The sequence below is a fragment of the Sceloporus occidentalis genome, unplaced genomic scaffold (genome assembly GCF_023333645.1).
Source record: "Sceloporus occidentalis isolate IW3139 unplaced genomic scaffold, rSceOcc1.0.p SCAF_39, whole genome shotgun sequence".
Classification (NCBI taxonomy): Eukaryota; Metazoa; Chordata; class Lepidosauria; order Squamata; family Phrynosomatidae; genus Sceloporus; species Sceloporus occidentalis.
The window spans coordinates 118,904-136,536 of record NW_028317019.1 but is presented as its reverse complement, the minus strand read 5'-3'; the positions used below and the strand labels follow the sequence as shown (position 1 = coordinate 136,536).

Here is a 17,633-nt window from a genome sequence, read left to right as displayed (position 1 = left end):
ATTTGCACAAAACTGACACTTTGTTCTCTCTTCAGTCCTCAGCTCCATTCCCAGCCACAAGAAGCAAATACACACACACACACACACACACACACACACACACACCAACAACAACAACAACATAGACAGACAGAGCTGTATGTACAAAGCAAAACCTTCCTTTCCTGCCTTTCCCTCCTGAGTCTAGCTTCTTACCTTGGGCTCCATTCTGACCTCCTCCAACTCTCCTCAGACGGAGGGAGGGAGGGGAGGCTGCTGAACCCCTGGCGCACTCTTTCCCTTCCTGCAAAGGCCACCAGCGGAAGAAGCAGCACCAGCAGCAAAGCCTTGGTGATTCCTCCATATGCTATGGAGGGGGCTTTGGGGGCATGTGCGCATGTGCAGCCTCAGCCCCTGAAGCCATTGCTTCTCTACTAGTCCTCTATTCTGAGGGAGGGAGGGAAGTGGGGGGAGCCTTCGTTCGTTCAGAGGTATGTCTGGAGGGTTTTCTGGAGGATCCTTTGGGGGGGTTATAAGAAGAAAGAAAACCCCTCTGCTCCCCCCCAACAAAGGCAGGGGCCCTGCCAGGCCTCCTCTCCCGCCCCCTTCCCCTTCCTTGGGGATTCCTTGGTGCTCAGATACATAGGGGGGCTTATTACAAGTAAAGGAGTTAGGGGGACCCTTGGGAGAGGCATGGCCATGAGGGGACGGGGCAGGGTAATCCAAAAATAGAAAGAGCTTTGAGGACCGCTCTCCCTCCTGGAAAGTGGGGCAGAGGACAAACCCTCCTTTTTTGGAGGGGAGGAGTTTTCCTGGGGTCCTAGGGGAAGGGGGCTCTGTCTGGGGGGAGGGAGAAGAGCCCAAATCTAGGCCAAAGCCAAGAGGAGGCAGACAGAGGGACCTCAAAGCCCCTTCTGGGGAGAGGGACATCCCCCTGGCAACCTGCAAACTAGGCATAGAAGCCCACAGGATCCGTATTAGGCAGACACACACATTCCAAATATATACCTTTCCCTTCACAACAACCCTGCAGAGGAGGGTCAACAGAGAGACCCTCAGTACCAGAAAGATTGTCTCCCCCCCCCCCCCCCACTTCTGGGAACATGCTGAAAGGGTCTTGGACGATGGGATTTAGGTTAAAGGAGGAGAAGGAAGAAAGGAAAGAGGGAAACTGCCAAGGGAAGAGAAACATAAAGCGAGTGCTGAGGTGGAGGGGAAGCATCTGGGAACCGATCCAGTCGCCTGCCCCCCAGAGCCCATTATGAGAACCTTCCACAGCTCATTGTGACGCTTTAAATGGCCATTTCATTGATAAAATCTCTCAGATAAGAGCCAACTTGGATGCTGGCGTTATTGCAGAAACTATAGGTGAGGTGTCCAGTGACTCTGTGAATAAGATCATACTGGATCAAATTGAATCTGTGAGCACCAAGGATGTGGACAAGCTCCTTGGAAGTGTGAAGAAGACAACTTGCCCTATTGACCCTTGCTCTTCATGGCTGGTCCTCCAAGGAGGAGATGCACTTAGGTCTCACCTGAGATATATTATAGATGAATCTCTTAGGGAGGGCTATTTTCCATCTTGCTTTAAAGAAGCAGTGGAACGGCCGCTTCTGAAGAAGCCCTCTCTACATCTCTTGGACATGAACAATTACAGACCAGTCTCCCATCTTTCATTTCTAAGCAATGAGGCAGTTGCTCTTCAAGTCTAAGCGGTCTTGGATGAAGCAGATTATCTGGACCCATTTCAAATTGGCTTCAGGATGGGATACGGAGTCGAGACTGCTATGGTCGCATTAGTAGATGATCTCTGCTTGAATATTGACAGATGAAGTGTGACCCTGTTGATCCTTTTGGATCTCTCAGTGGCTTTCAATACCATCGATCATGGCATCTTTCTGGAAAGCCTGAGGGAATTGGAGTTTGGGGGCACTTCATTGGGCAGATTCCAGATGGTGATGCTTGGGGAAAGTTGCTTCTCCTAAAGGGAGCTTAAATTTGGCATTCTGCAGAGTGCCATCCTGTCCCCAATGCTCTTTAACATCTACATGAAACCTCTGGGAGAGATCATCTGGGGTCAGAGATCAGTTGCTGGTGACACCCAGATATCTCTCTCCATGCTGCATACCTCAGCGTCAACAAAGGAAGGCATCTCCCCTCTGAATGAATGCCTTGAGAAAGTAATGGGCTGTATGAGGAAAAACAGATTAAAACTGAATCCAGATAAAACAGAATTACTTGCTGCTGGATATCCTAATCCAGGTATGGAGGTTTGTCAACCAGTCCTGGACAGGGCCACACTTCCCCTAAAGGACGGTATTTGCAGTTTGGGGGTGATCCTGGAACCGTCGCTCCACATGTCAACTCAGATAGATGCTATGGCCAAGAGTGCCTGATATCAGTTTCAGTTGATACACCAACTGCGTCCCTTCCTGGAACCTGAAGACCTAAAAACTGTGATGCATGCGCTGGTAACCTCACGTCTTGACTTCTGCAATGCGGTCTACAAAGGGCTACCCTTCAGCCAAGTCCAGAAACTTCATCTAATTCAAAATATGGCAGCCAAAGTGGTCACTGGAAGATCTAGAGGTGACCATGTTAAACCTATAATAAAGTCTCTTCACTAGTTGCCTGTTAATTTCCGGGAAGAATACAAAATCTTGGTTATAACCTTTAAAGCCCTTCATGGCTTGGGTCCAGCTTACTTATGGGATCCCCTTCTCCCATACGATCCGCCCCACACATTGAGGGCATCTGGTAAAGTCTTACTATTAAAAAGTAGGCTGGCTGCATTTACCCAGAGGACCTCCTCTTCTGTCACCTCCAAGTTAAGAAATAGCCTCTGGAAGAGATCTGATATATTACCAGTCTTTAAGGCCTTAAAAAGGCAACCAAGACGTATATCTTTCCAGATTAACATTCCAGCAAGCTCCTATTAATTTAATGAATTGTTCAACAACTGCTCTAACTGCCTCTGCCCTTGCGATGATCTCCTGTGGTCCAAGAAGCCAAAGTACGGCCCTCGTATGGCTCTTAGCCCAGCAGACTCTTAAATTCCTGAAATCACACTGCCATCATCCAGTGAATTATAAAAGGATTTCCCTTAACCTACACTGGGACCAGTTAAGGAACCTTATTTCTCCTCCTTTACTGATTTTCCAAGCATCAACTGAGCCAAGACACGTGTAAAAGGAGTGTCAAGTAGTAGATACTCTAAGAAGGTATTTATTATAAATAGCAAAATATAACTGAAATATAAGTCCTACAAGATATTAAGAATCTTGCAGGTACAATATTTGTAAGTATATAATATTCAATTCAAAAAAGCTATTAAAAGAATAAAGAGACCCAAGTGTCCAATTCTGAGACTAACTTCCAAGATCCGCTCTTTCACTCTCTCTCTCTCGATCTCCAACCGACACAATTCCCCCAACTGTCTCTTGGTCTCTCAGGCCTTATATCTCCTTCTCACGGAAGCTTCCAGAAGAACCTTTATCTTGCTCTCTGATTGGTCAAGAGAGCCTTCTGTAGCAGTCATTCTGCATTTGCATAAACCTCCCTTTACTGCCTGAAGAAGACTGGAACCCTCTTATTACAACAACAACAACAACAACAACAGCCCCTCTTTTCCTTGGAAGAGATTCACAACTAGACCTTGCTTGCCAGCTGGGAAGAATAGGAGGATTCCAGAGGTTCCCATTTCCACTAAGATTAGGAGTTCCCAAATTCCCATGGAAGAGGCTTCCTAAGGCATGTGCCAGGACAGAGTGGGGAACGGGGGGCTCATCACGGGCGAATGGCCGTTTGTCAGCTGAACCTGGGGCTGAGGGTCCCTAAGAAGAATCTCCTCTGAGCCTCCGGGAGAGCAAGACTCAGGGAAGGGATAGTCTGCCAGGGGCTGAGAGCTGCTTGGACTAAACCTTGAGGGCACTTTCCCAAAAGCTGACCAGGATTGGTTTCAGGGGCTGGCATTTTCCTCTCAGATGACAGTCAGGATCTCAAAGACCACTCCCCATTTTGGATTTTGTTTTTTCACTCTGCTGCCCTCAGTGGAGACTTGCTTGCTCCTAAGGTGCCATGGAAGTGAGCATGGAACATACTGGGAAGGTGGCTTTTGCAGTCTTTTCCACCATTGAGCTTACCTTGCCAAAAGAGAGCAGGAAAGTAATCAGGGGGAGAAAGCAAAGTCCCACATTTGCTCCCATAAGCTCCCCCTGAAGCTTTTCTCAGCATGCCCTAGTCCTCAGTCTCCCTCCCAGGCTCCACCGTTTCCTAGAGAGATGGAAACCTTCAAGGGAGAGTCTTTGGGAGTCAAGCCAAGCTCTCCTCTGCTTCCCCAAGGCCTCCTTCTCCATCCACTGCTGGCTTTTGGAAAGGAAACATAGACTGCTCTTGGGAAAGTTACTTTTGGATGGACAGGGACTCCCAAAACCTCTCAGTCTGGCTCTAACATTAAGGACTTCAAATCTCTGCAATGAACTGGGCCAGGTCTTACGCCAGGAGTGGGGATCCTCTGGCCCTTGCTCTGTATCCCCATTCAGAAAAAGCCTGAATCTCCATGACTGGTGCTATGTTTCATACTCTTGGGATGGGCAGCCAGGAAAACAGAATGCTTCAAAGAATTCAAAGGTTTATTGGATGGAGATAGAAGTGCAAGATACCTTAAAATCATATGTTCTGAATCAAAGACAGCTTCAAAGGGGCTCTAATAGTTTTACAGGATAGAAACTTCCTCCAAACAAAAAGTATTTCGCACTTCCACTTTCTCTCCTTTCTGGAAATGCTGATGCCTCAAGGGCTGGATCCTAAGCAAAACAGAGATGCGGTTTGAACTGCAATTCAGAGGTCAAGGTTTGTATGTGGTTTTTGATGCAATTTACTATTTTCAAGGTCCAACTGTATAAATGATTTAATTTTTTTTTTAAAAATTGTTATAATTTTAATCCCTTTGCATTGTTTTGAATTTGTACTGTATTAAATTTATTGTTAGCCACCCTGAGTCCCTATATTGGGAGAAAGGATGGATGTATATAAATAAACTAAATAAACTGGAGTTCCTTTGAAGATCCATGGGTTTCTTGGTTTAAATAGCCCTCCACCAATAGAGACAGAGACTGAATGAGTCTGTCCAGAATTGCTAGGGGTCATTTTTGGCACCTGGGTTGTATCTCCATTGCCCAAACCTAGCACTTTGACACCATGAAACTTAAAGGACTCTGTCCAACAGAATCCTGGGATTTCCTCTTTCAGGTACTTAAAAGTATATAGCAACTCTCAGGAATGACTGCATTGGGGCTCTCTACCAAGCATCCAGTTCTAAGCACCCCATTCCCGTGTTTCTAAGGGTGGATCCACAGCTGGTAACATGGCAGCAAACTGCTACAATTGGATAATATGCATAGGACTTTGGTTGCCTACTTTCTGGTGTCCCTCCATCTCTCTTGTAGGGTTCTGAATTCAGGAGTGTCCCTGGTTCTGAGGTTTGTGATCTAAAACCTAGGACCTGGGGCAGGGCCTCTAGTGATCTCATTCATCCTAATGCATAAATTGCTAACCACAGCAGCTCATAGCTTGTCATTCAAATCTACTCAATATACATACTTTCCTGCGTGGAAATGAAGAGAGACGTTTTTAAAGGTCTGTTCCCAGATCAAGGGGAAATGAGAGAACTATTCTTCCTCACTTACTTCGGGAGACGTGATAAAGCACATTGAATTTAGCCTCCTTGTTTCTAGCCAGATGGTGGTTGCAGAGCAGAGAGGTGAGCCCTTGTACCACCAGAACTAGGAGAAAGCAGGAAGCTGAGCAAATCCATAGACCCTACAATCTTTGTTAGTTGAAGCAACCAATGAATCAAGCCTTGCAAATTATAATAAGCTACTGCTCTAGCAGCTGAAATGGATATTTGCACAGGAGCCTTTCCTCTTGCCTGGAGTTGGGCTACCCCCAAAATGGAGAAGAGGCACCTCATCTTCTTCCTGAAGATGATCTCTGAAAACTGGAAGCTCAATGCCAGGCCTTGAAAACACATACGTTACAGGACAAGAACTGCAATCAAGCAATCAATAACTTTATTGCAATCAAAGAACAGCAAAAATAAAATAATACATATAACAAAACTACTCAGTTTGAAAAACAGCAACAGGGAGATAAAAGGTACTGGGGAAAAGGAGGGAAATCAGGATTTGACTCAGGAGTCAGCGAATGTTTTGTGTTTCAGTGAAGGGCTAGAAAGGAGACAGAAATGCATCTTCAGCATCCCTTTTTATGGTTGCAAACAGTTGAATTTAGCAGCACTTCATTAACACTAATACTGATGCTTCCATAATTAATGCTGTCCTTCACAAATTGTAGATATTCAATGAAGAATGAGAATGGTCCAAATAATGCAAAGGTTTATTGAATGTTCCTGTAAAGGCAAGGTGCTTTCCAACCAAAAACCTTGTAGCAGAAGTAGCATAAATAAAGATCATAATAGAACTTTACAAAATACAACAAAATGTATGAAGGTTTGTTTTGCAAAAATGTATTTTCAACCATTAACATTTCTACACTTTCTCTCTAGTGTTGATTTTGAGGCCTCTAAAAGTGTGAATTCTGAGAAAATTGTTCAACACAGTCTTACATTTCCATGGCTTCTTTCCAATATGAATGCTATGGTGATGTGTAAGGTTGGTACCTGAATTAAAACACTTGCCACACTCCTGGCGTTTGTATGTTTTCTCTCTTGTGTGGACTCTGTGATGAACCATAAGGTTTGATTTGTCTACAAGGTATTTTCCACTCTGCTGGCATATCTATGGCTTCTCTCCTATGTGGACTCTCTTATGCAACACAAAGTGCGTCTTCTGAGCAAAGCACTTTCCACACTGTGGACATTTGTATGGTTTCTCCCCAGTCTCCATTCTCTCACGAGTCTCAAATTCTTCTAGAAAGAAGGCCAAAGACAGACAAGGCTCAGCTCAGCATTAAGAGAGGAGAGGCCTCACAATCTACAATGGAGCTAAGCAAGCTCAACTAGGAAAACAGATATGAGAGATAAAGGTATTTTGGTGTCCCTTCATAGAGATCAGTCATAATGGCTACATGGAACCCCTTAAAATGTCTGAAAACAACAACTTGACCTGGTCACACAAGTTTAGTTGCAGCGGTTGTTAACGTTTTTTAGGTTCGCAGCTTTCTCACAATACTTGAGGCGTCTCTATTATGCACTTTTCCAGAGTCCCAAACTGAGTTCTGTCCAAACAGAGCCAGACCTCTTTGCTCTGCTCCTTCCCTCCTTCCCTGGCTTCCAGATCCCTGATCCCCTTCCATTTCTCCCTCCTCTCTCCAACTTCCCCATCTGCTCTCTTCTCCATCTGCACTGCTAAAGCATTTCACCCTCAGCATCTCTTCTCTGCCATTCTCTCTCTTAGACACACTGAGATAGTATGGGGCAGGATATAGACACTTTCAGTCCCATTCGGTGAGAAAGGTAGGGTAATGCATAGATAAATGAATCCATAGGAAAGGCTGGAGAAGGGGGCTTGGAATTAGACTCCAGTTACGGTCAGGGTAGGGCTTAAGGGAGGAGCCTTGAAACAGCCTGGAGACATCTCCAAGACAGGGGTGGGCAGCCACATTGGGCCCCAGGGATCTCAGAGGTACCTTCCATTGTACTATTGAATACTCCCCCACTTTCCTTAGGGGAAGTAGAGGCAGTTTTGTCACTGTTGGGGCCACTCTAAGCCCCAACTCTGTAGTAGGGCCAAGGGAGGCCTTTTCCCCAGGAGGACATTGGAAGCTTCTCCAGAGCATAGAAAAACAGGGACCAAAAAATCCCTGTAAACTTGCTGAAGGATATACTGGGGAACTTTTGGGGCCAAAAACATTAACTGACATGGCTCCTCCCTAGGAAATACTTGGGTTGGCAGTCAAGGAAGGAGTATTTGCGATCCTTAACTAGAGAGATCTAGTAGCTCAATGGACTACAAATCCCAAGATTTCAGATGATGTTGCTATGTCCCTCCCACATCCCTGGCCCTGATTGGCTGTAACCCCAGTCCCTCCCACATCCCTGGCCCTGATTGTCTGGAATCCCAGTCCCTCCCACCATCCCTGGCTCTGATTGGCTGGAATCCCAGTCTCTCCCACATCTGTGCCCCTGATTGGCTGTAACCCCAGTCCCTCCCACCATCCCTGGCTCTGATTGGCTGTAACCCCAGTCCCTCCCACCATCCCTGGCCCTGATTGGCTGCAATCCCAGTCCCTCCCACCATCCCTGGCCTTGATTGGCTGGAATCCCAGTCCGTCCCACCATCCCTGGCCTTGATTGGCTGGAACCCCAGTCTCTCCCACCATCCCTGGCCCTGATTGGCTGCAATCCCAGTCCCTCCCACCATCCCTGGCCCTGATTGGCTGGAATCCCAGTCCCTCTCACCATCCCTGGCCCTGATTGGCTGGAATCCCAGTCCCTCCCACCATCCCTGGCTCTGATTGGCTGGAATCCCAGTCCCTCCCACCATCCCTGGCCCTGATTGGCTGGAATCCCAGTCCCTCCCACATCTCTGGCCCTGATTGGCTTGAATCCCAGTCCCTGTTCCTTGTGTTCTAGTAGACATTTGTTCAGGCGGCCATTTTGTGTTTCAGTGGCCATTTTCTTCTGCTTGTGTCTGAGGGAATATTGTTCCAGAACCTTCTCTGATTCCTCAGTTGATCAGAGGCGTCTCTTTCTCTCCTGAGGCTCCAGAGTCAGAAGGAGGCCAGGCTCCTTGGGCCAAAAGGAAGGAAGTGTGTCTCTTTTCTGAGAGGGTTTTCTTATTACACAGCTCTGCTCCTTCTGGGGAACAAGGGTCTTAGAAGGGATCAGAAATGGGGAGGATAGTTTTAACACAAGCCTTATTCTTCTTCTTCACAAACACTGGGCTTTGGCTCCTAAGAGGAGGCTAGTCCCCCCAAAAAGGCCAAAAGTGGCTCCTTTGAGAGTTTTTAAAAGTCTCCCCAGTTTCCTTATTAATAGATTTTCAGACAAGAAGGAAGGAGACAGAACAGAATAACTCATATTACCAAGAATGAAACAAACAAGAACAAAAAGAATAAGGATTAGAGACTAAAAAAACTTATTTTTTAAAAGGAAAACCATTTTTAACCAGATAATAATTTGACTTTTACAACAGAGCTAGGCTGTATCTGCACTACAGAAATTATTTGCACTGAAGAAATAATGCAGTTTGAAACCGCTTTAACTCTCCTGGCTCTCTCCTGTGGAATCCTGGGATTTGTAGTTTGTTGTGGCATGAGAGCTCTCTGGCAGAGAAGGCTAAGTGTCCAGTGGTAAAATCCCAGGATTCCATAGCACTGAGCGGTTAAAGCTGTGTCAAAGTGCCTTATTTCTATAGTGCGGATGCAGCATTCTTGAGAAAGGGGCTGATGCTGGGGAAAAGTACTGGAAACCTCTGGATATTTTGGCAGATTGTTTGTTTGTTTGTTTATGATACACTCATTTCACATCTATCTACAGGGACATAACCAGGGCCCTCTCCAATTCCCCATCCCCTAATCACCCCCCACTCTAATAAGGCATGGAGTATCTCTTGTGTAGGGGAGCTGCAGTGAATCTGTGCTAGGTCCAGGGTGTTTTGTTTGGTGCAGAGGGAGGAAGGGGATGCCCACCTCTGCATCGGCCCAAAGGAGGCATTTGTCACCTGCGTATCTCACCAGCAGGATGCTGTTCTCTGTGTCTTTGAGTGCTGCAGGGTTTCTTGCCAAGCCAATCCTAACCCTGCTCCCTTTTCTCAGGAACTCCATCTCGGACTCCTTGTACACAGCTTTGGGCCTCTCTTGCTGGGAGTGACCAAGTGCAGGGCCACCAGGACCCCCTGCCCACCTGATGGCCGAAACAGAGGCCAAGCGGAGGGAGTTGGGCTCCAACAGAAAGAGGCTCCTGAGGTACAACAGCTCTTTGGTAAGTTGCCATCCTTACTATTAGTTTCATCTATGTCTGGTCCGGCTCATGAAAGCAAGCGGAGAACATACTGTCCCAGTTTGGCAGAAAGAGTCCTGGGTAATCCTCTGTCACCTCATTTTTTCAGGGGCTTTGAAAATGTCCTGTTTCTCTCTCCTCCTCCCACTTTCCCCATTCTCCTCAGGTCAGTTCAGTTGCTGCAAAATGTGTTCCAAGTTCAAAAGAGTCTGCATCCCATCAACTTAAAAGAGGGAAGATGGGAGGAGGGATGGAGTCAGGGTCTTGTCCTTGTCAGGAGTTGGAGGCAAAAGCAAACTGCGGTACCCTTCCTTACTTGTGTGATCTTTATCATTAACAACTTTGGCCATCTTGACCCCCTTCTGGTGTTGCTTAGCCACATGTGTCTTCCTTTCCCCATCTGTAAAATGCTGGGGGATATGGAGGAATATCTCTGGACCTAAATTGAGGGTGAGCCTAGTGGCCCCAAGCCCAGAGTACTCCCCAGAACTGTTGTTTAAAAAGGAAATATGCCTCTGAAATTAGGTGAGATATGGCTAAATGCACTATAATTCATTGGTGACTAAATGTACTATACAATGTTGTGATAGTCAGTATCCTAATCAATCAATAATATATCAGACATGGCCTAAATTATACTGTTTATCAAATTGTATATTATTTTGAAAGGATTGAGAAACTTTTTGCTTGTTTGCAGAATTTAAAGTTTATTTCCTGGACTGAATTCTGAATTGTTGAAACAATATTTGCAATGCACCATGTGCTTTCCTCTCCTTTTGTTTAGTCACTCTCTGGATGAGGGCTATTTTCTGTTGCAGGTGACCTTTGCAGATGTGGCTGTATATTTCACCGAGGAGGAATGGAAGCTGTTGACGAAGAAACAGAGACTTATGTACAGTTCTGTGATGATGGAGAATTATGGGAATGTGGCTTCTGTGGGTAAGGAACCTGAATCCATTGTTCTTTCTATGAAGACTGAGGGCCGTTTCATAATTTACTATCAGAGTGCTATGATTCTGCTTTAGAATGATATAATCAAAGAGTTGAAATAGACCACAAGGATCATCTGGTTCAATCTTCTGCCATGCAGGAATAGACATTCAAAGCACCCTAAGAGATGGCTATCCAGCCTCTGTTTAAAGACCTCCAAAGAAAGAGACTCCACCAAACTCTGAGGGAGTATATTCCACTGTTGAAGAGCTCTTACTCTCAGGAAGTTCCTCCTAAAGTTTAAGAGGAATCTCTTGTCCCTGTGGCTTGCATCCATTGTTCCATGTCCTTTTCTCTGGAGTAGCAGAAAGCAAGCCTGCTCCATCCTGAATATGACATCTCTTCAAATATTTGAACAGGGCTATAATATTACCTCTTAACCTTCTCTTCTCCAAGCTAAACATACCCAGTTCCCTAAGTCGTTCCTCAGAGAGCATGGTTTCAAGACCGTTCTCCATTTTGGTTTCCCTCCTCTGGACATGGTCCAGCTTCTCAACATCTGTTTGAATTGTAGTGCCCAGAACAGGACACAGGATTATTGCAAGTGAGCCCTGACCAAAACAGAATAGAGTGGCACTATTACTTCCCTTGATCTTGACACTACACTCCTATTGATACAGCCTAGGATCACATTGGCCTTTTTAGCTGCTGCATCACACTGTTGACACATGTTCAACTTGTGCTCTACTACCATTCCTAGTTCCCTTTCACACGTAATATAATTGTCATAACAACTTCCTGTGGAATCTTGGAATTTCTAGTTTTAGTGAGGCAATATTGTTCTCCACTTTGTAAGGATTCTAAATATCAAATCCTAAACTGCCAGTTCTAGAATTTTGTGGGAAGGACCCATGGAGATTAATTCTTTTTGCCCCTAAATAGTCCTCAGCACATTCCTGAGTAAGTTTCTTGGCTTTTGTGGCCCCTCTTCCAGCCTTTTGAGGCTCTGGAGAAGCTTCATGTGAAAAAGGCTCCCTTGGCCCTGCAGTGGATCAGAGAGGGCCCAACAGTGGCAAAACAGCCCCCACCTCCGCTCTGAGATCTCCTGGGGTCCAATATACCCCCCCCCCCCAAACCCCAACAGTAATCCATCCCAGTCTTGGAGATGTCTTAAAGCTGTTTTAAGGCTCCTCCCTGGCACTTGACCCTCACTAATATCAGAAACCAGGTCCCAGACCCCTTGCTTTGCCTTTCCCAATGAGTTATTTGTATATTGATTATCCTGCCTTTCTCAACAAATGGGACTCAAAGTGTCCCGTTTATGCATCACACACACTCTGTCTGTGATAGAGAGATGGAAGGAATGTGAAAAACAGAAAGGCAGGAAAGAGATGCTGAAGGTGAAATGGTAAAGCAGTGCAGATGGGCAAGAGGGAAGGTTGGAGAGTGGAGGGAAAAAGGGAAGGGGATCAAGCCTCTGGGAGCCAGGAGGGGAAGGCAGGAGCAAAGCCAGGATCGCCTAGCTCTGTGTGGACAGGAAGGGACCTCTGGGAAGGGCCAGGAGAGAGGCCTTAGGGATTGGGAGGCAGCCACCAACCGGACAGATAATAATAATAGGTTTTATTTGTATTTACCTGTAAAATAGCCACAAAACAACAATAGCATCCAATTTGCACACAGTAAAAAAACAAGTTGCTTAAAACTCAGTTAGGGACAAATAAAAACATCGTATAAAATGCACAATTGCGATCAGAAGTGGTTTTTCCCTTAAGTTCTTTAGAAGAGGTCGGGTGGGTAAGCCTGCCAGAAAGGATCCGCCTTAAGTGCTTTCTTGAAAGCATCCAAGGTGGTGATAAGACAGATCTCCTCTGGCAAGTTGTTCCATAACTTGGGGGCAATGGCTGTGTACGCTCTGTGGGAAGTTGTTCTTAGCCTGACCTTTGGGTAATCTAATAGATTCTTCCCAGATGTTCTGAGAGTGTGGGGCAGATTGTGTAGGGAGAGGCCTTCCCTCAAGAAGCTCAGGCTCAAGCCATGTAGGGCTTTAAAAGTAATAACCATCACTGTGTATTGCACCTGGAAGCTAATTGGCAGCCAATAAAGAGATTTTAGAACTGGTGTTAAGTGGTCTGACCTAGATGTTCCGGTGACCAATTTGGTGCAGCATTTTGAACTAATTGAAGCTTCCGAACTTGGGACAAAGGTAGCCCCATGTAGAGCACTGAACTAAAGAACTGAATTTGAAATCAGGCCCTTGGTTTCTTACATATTAAGGGTTCCATTTAGCAATTATAAGCAATGTCTATGAAGAGAGGAAAGGGTAACACAAAAACTCCTTTTTCTCTAATGTTTCTTTTCCAACCTAAGTTTGCTTAGCTCCGTGGTTGATTCCAGAAGCCCTTTGTCACTCGAAATGCTGGAATCTGCGGAGGAGACCCACAAGTGTTATGCTTTTAGGGGAATTTCATCCTTAGCTCAAAGGAGAGATTGAAGCAACAGTGACCTCAGGATTCATCCCAACTATACCAGGTCCAGAAGCACACAGAACTCCAGAGGCATTTCAAATAGTTTTTTGTGTTTTATTTAGGGCAGGGGTAGGCAACCTGTGGCCCGCGGGCCGGATGCGGCCCGGCAAGGCCTTGGGACCGGCCCCAGCCTGGTCCTGCCGCCGATTGCCGCCGGGGCCTTTGGGGGGCAATTGTCTATAGAAGCCTCAGAAACATGCATTTATATTAACATTTTTTAAAAAATCAGCAAATTTTTTCACGTGTCCTCCATTTTTTTAAAAAAAGTGTCTTCCATTTGAAAATTTTGTCCTACATTTGTCCTGGTTTATTTATATATTTAATTTTTTAAAAAAATTATTTAATTATTCATTTTTTGGCTTCGGCCCCCCAGTTGTCTGAGGGACAGCAACCCGGCCCCCGGCTCAAAAAGGTTGCCTACCCCTGATTTAGGGGAAAAGCAAAATACACGCATACATAGACATATACACATATAGGTGTTCACGCATACACACAAGAACTGAGAAACAAAGGTGGGAGTGGCGAATACTTTGAGGCTTTGCAAATGGTAATACATTACCTAGATGGATCTTGATTCCAATTGCTGAAGGTCCAGAAAGGGGAGAGAAGTCAGTAAGTCCTGTGGCAAGTGGGGCTGGCGAGTGTAGTGAGATGTACACCAATGGACTGTCTGTCTGCAACTGGACTGAAACTAAAGAACAGCCAGTTGGGGCTGATATTTATACTGAAGTCGTTGCTTGGGGGCAGAAACCGAGCATTCAAAAAGGTTTAAATTGTTTTAGGATGTTTCCTGGGTGGGGAAAGAATTGTCTGAAACTGAAATAAGTGCAATGGGTGCTTGGTGAAATACTTCAGCCAAACAGGATTGTCACACCGGCTCTTAGGTCCTTCTTGGCTCTGAATTCTGATCCCATTCACAAGCCAGTGTATAGCACAGTCTGAAGGCTACACTCCCAGAGCTCAACAATAACATAGCAGAGCACAGAAGCAAATCTCCAGATATAGGCATTGGCAATGCACAAACCACTTTCCACACTTAAAAATAACTCACAGACACAGTTGATTTCCTCCAAGTCCTTAGAGGTTCTTTATCTTGAGTTGCAATATAAAACAAATATTTACCAACTGTCCTCTCTGACTTCTATCCATTTCACAATCTCTTACACACCCAACTCCAACCCACACCAATCCGCATGTGAGCTATATACTGTATTGGCTGTGAGTCATATCCTGGTGCCAAACAGCATGAAGCATCCTCTGCAGTTAGCTTCCATCATGCCTTGGATTCTGACTCAGCACTCTATGGCAGTCTCACAGGAAATGATGCCACTTTTCAATTGAAATAGTTTTATATACATTTAATGGGATATTTTTTAACTGCCTGACTATCTCCTTCCCTGATTTCTTCATGGCAGTTCCCCTTCAATCACTTCTTTGGTAGCACCTATGAGTAAGAATACAGTCATTATATGGATTTGGGGGCATCTAGAACAGGGTCATGCTCAGGTCATTCACACCAATTCTATTAATTTAATCTCAAATAGAGAGGGGTGAACGTGGGGCTGAATCTTGGGGTAACCCTTTCCTCTCTTAACACTGATATTCAGTTTTGCCTGTCATTGTCCTCCTTTACAGAAGAATTTGTCAGTCATGAGAAAGTCCACACAAGAAAGAAGCCATATAAATGCCAGCACTGTGGGAAATATTTTGCTTACATGTCAGTCCTAGTCATGCATCGGAGAGTCCACACAGGAGAGAAGCCATACAAATGCCAGTGTTGTGAGAAATGTTTTTCTTCGAAGTCGCACCTAGTGACACATCAGAGAGTCCACACAGGAGAGAAGTCATACAAATGCCAGCACTGTGGGAAGTGTTTTTATTTGAAGTCACTCCTAGTGACACATCAGAGAGTCCACACAGGAGAGAAGCCTTACAAATGCCAGCGTTGTGGGAAATGTTTTTCTTCAAAGTCATACCTATTGGCACATCAGAGAGTCCACACAGGAGAGAAGCCTTACAAATGCCAGCGTTGTGGGAAATGTTTTACTTGGAAGTCAGTCCTAGTGACACATCAGAGAGTCCACACAGGAGAGAAGCGAAACAAATGCCAGCATTGTGGGAAATGTTTTTCTTCAAAGCCATACCTATTGGCACATCAGAGAGTCCACACAGGAGAGAAGCCATACAAATGCCAGCATTGTGGGAAATGTTTTTCTTCAAAGCCATACCTATTGGCACATCAGAGAGTCCACACAGGAGAGAAGCCATACAAATGCCAGCATTGTGGGAAATGTTTTTCTTCAAAGTCATATCTATTGGCACATCAGAGAGTCCACACAGGAGAGAAGCCTTACAAATGTCAGCGTTGTGGGAAAGGTTTTTCTTCAAAGTCAAACCTATTGGCACATCAGAGAGTCCACACAGGAGAGAACCCAAACAAATGCCAGCATTGTGGGAAATGTTTTTCTTCAAAGCCATACCTATTGGCACATCAGAGAGTCCACACAGGAGAGAACCCAAACAAATGCCAGCGTTGTGGGAAATGTTTTTCTTCCAAGTCATATCTATTGGCACATCAGAGAGTCCACACAGGAGAGAACCCAAACAAATGCCAGCATTGTGGGAAATGTTTTTCTTCCAAGTCATATCTATTGGCACATCAGAGAGTCCACACAGGAGAGAACCCAAACAAATGCCAGCATTGTGGGAAATGTTTTTCTTCCAAGTCATATCTATTGGCACATCAGAGAGTCCACACAGGAGAGAACCCAAACAAATGCCAGCGTTGTGGGAAATGTTTTTCTTCCAAGTCATATCTATTGGCACATCAGAGAGTCCACACAGGAGAGAACCCAAACAAATGCCAGCATTGTGGGAAATGTTTTTCTTCCAAGTCATACCTATTGGCACATCAGAGAGTCCACACAGGAGAGAATCCATACAAATGCCAGCATTGTGGGAGATGTTTTTCATCGAAATCAAGCCTAGTGAGACATCAGAGAGTCCACACAGGAGAGAAGCCACACAAATCCCAGAAATGAACTAACATTATATTTGTCAATAAGCAATACTAAAGAATATATTTTAAATCCTGTGGTGATAAGAAAAGGCCCTTGTGATTTCGTGTGTTAGGTTTGTGTGTCCATATGTCTCTTTATGTTTTTCAATTATATTTTGTGGAGTTGAGGTTTTAATTTCCATTAGTATAGATTATTGCTTTAGTTTATAAATTTGAGTGGGGGTCATGGTGGTGGAATAGGTTAGTTAAACAGAGGGGTGGGATTGGCTCCAGCTGATTAGAACAGTTATGGGAATGATGGCATTTGGAATTTGTGGGATGTTGGCTGAAGAAAGTTGGGGACAGGTATTAACAGAAAGGGCTAGTTTGTGGGAATGGGAAAGGGGGCTTTGTTATCTGTGGGGCATAGACTGTGGGAATTGGAGGGGGGGCTAGGTTTGGAAGAGGGTGATGTTTTAGGTTTTGGGGTTTTAATGTTTGGTTTGGGGAGGGCAGCTCTGACTTAAGCGCTGAATTTCTGATTATGTGTTTGCAATAAAGTTTTTGTTGTTTCAACACACTGGACTCATTGGTGTACAGAAATTCTGCATTTGCACAAAATGTACCCTTTCTTCTCTCCTCAGCCCTCAGCTCCATTCCCAGCCATAAAAACAGAGGCAAACACACATAGATACTCAGAGAGACAGAGCTATATGTACAAAGCAGAGCCTTCCCAGCCTTTCCCTCCTGAGTCCAGCTCTGCAGCTTGGGCTCCATTCTGGAAGGAAGGAAAAAAGGCCATAGTCCTTCCCTTCTTCCAAAGGCCGCCAGCGGAATAAGCAGCAGCAGCAGCAAAGGCCTTACGGTCCTTGCGCATGTTGAGAAGGGGTCTTTGGGGCATCTGCGCATGCAGACTCTCAGCCCCTGAAGCTGCTCTGAGGGCGGGAAGTGGGGAGAGCCCTCATTCATTTGGGGGAATCTCATGGTTCTGGGATCACGCTGAAAGGGCCTTGGACCCCCTTGAAGCAATGTATGTTAAAAGAGGAGAAGGAAGGAATAAAGGAATGAAAGTGCCAAGGGAAGAGAAGCATAAAGGGACTGCTGAAGTCGGGGGGGGGGGGGGGTGGATCTGGGACCTGTATCAGGCACCTTCCTCCCGGAACCCATTATTGGAGCCTTCCACAGCTCACTATGATACTTTAAATGACTATTTCACAGATAATATCTCTCAGATAAGAGC

The 17,633-nt window shown here is 45.4% G+C and overlaps 1 protein-coding gene across 1 annotated transcript; it reads left to right on the top strand.

Annotated features, from left to right (window-relative positions):
• Window positions 1–5,718: 5,718 nt before the first annotated feature.
• Window positions 5,719–16,695, top strand: LOC149290366 (uncharacterized). Its single transcript, XM_089489233.1, has 3 exons — window positions 5,719–5,740; window positions 15,031–16,350; window positions 16,688–16,695. Exons 1-3 carry the CDS (start codon window positions 5,719–5,721, stop codon window positions 16,693–16,695), a joined length of 1,350 nt encoding a protein of 449 aa, XP_089345359.1.
• Window positions 16,696–17,633: the final 938 nt, after the last annotated feature.

What these genes read in the sequence shown, in the direction of transcription:
- LOC149290366 (XM_089489233.1), top strand. Translation starts at nt 5,719, where the DNA reads ATGGTGGTTGCAGAGCAGAGAG. An exon ending in GGTGGTTGCAGAGCAGAGAG is followed by an intron (nt 5,741 to 15,030) that starts GTGAGCCCTTGT and finishes CCTCCTTTACAG; the next exon opens with AAGAATTTGTCAGTCATGAG.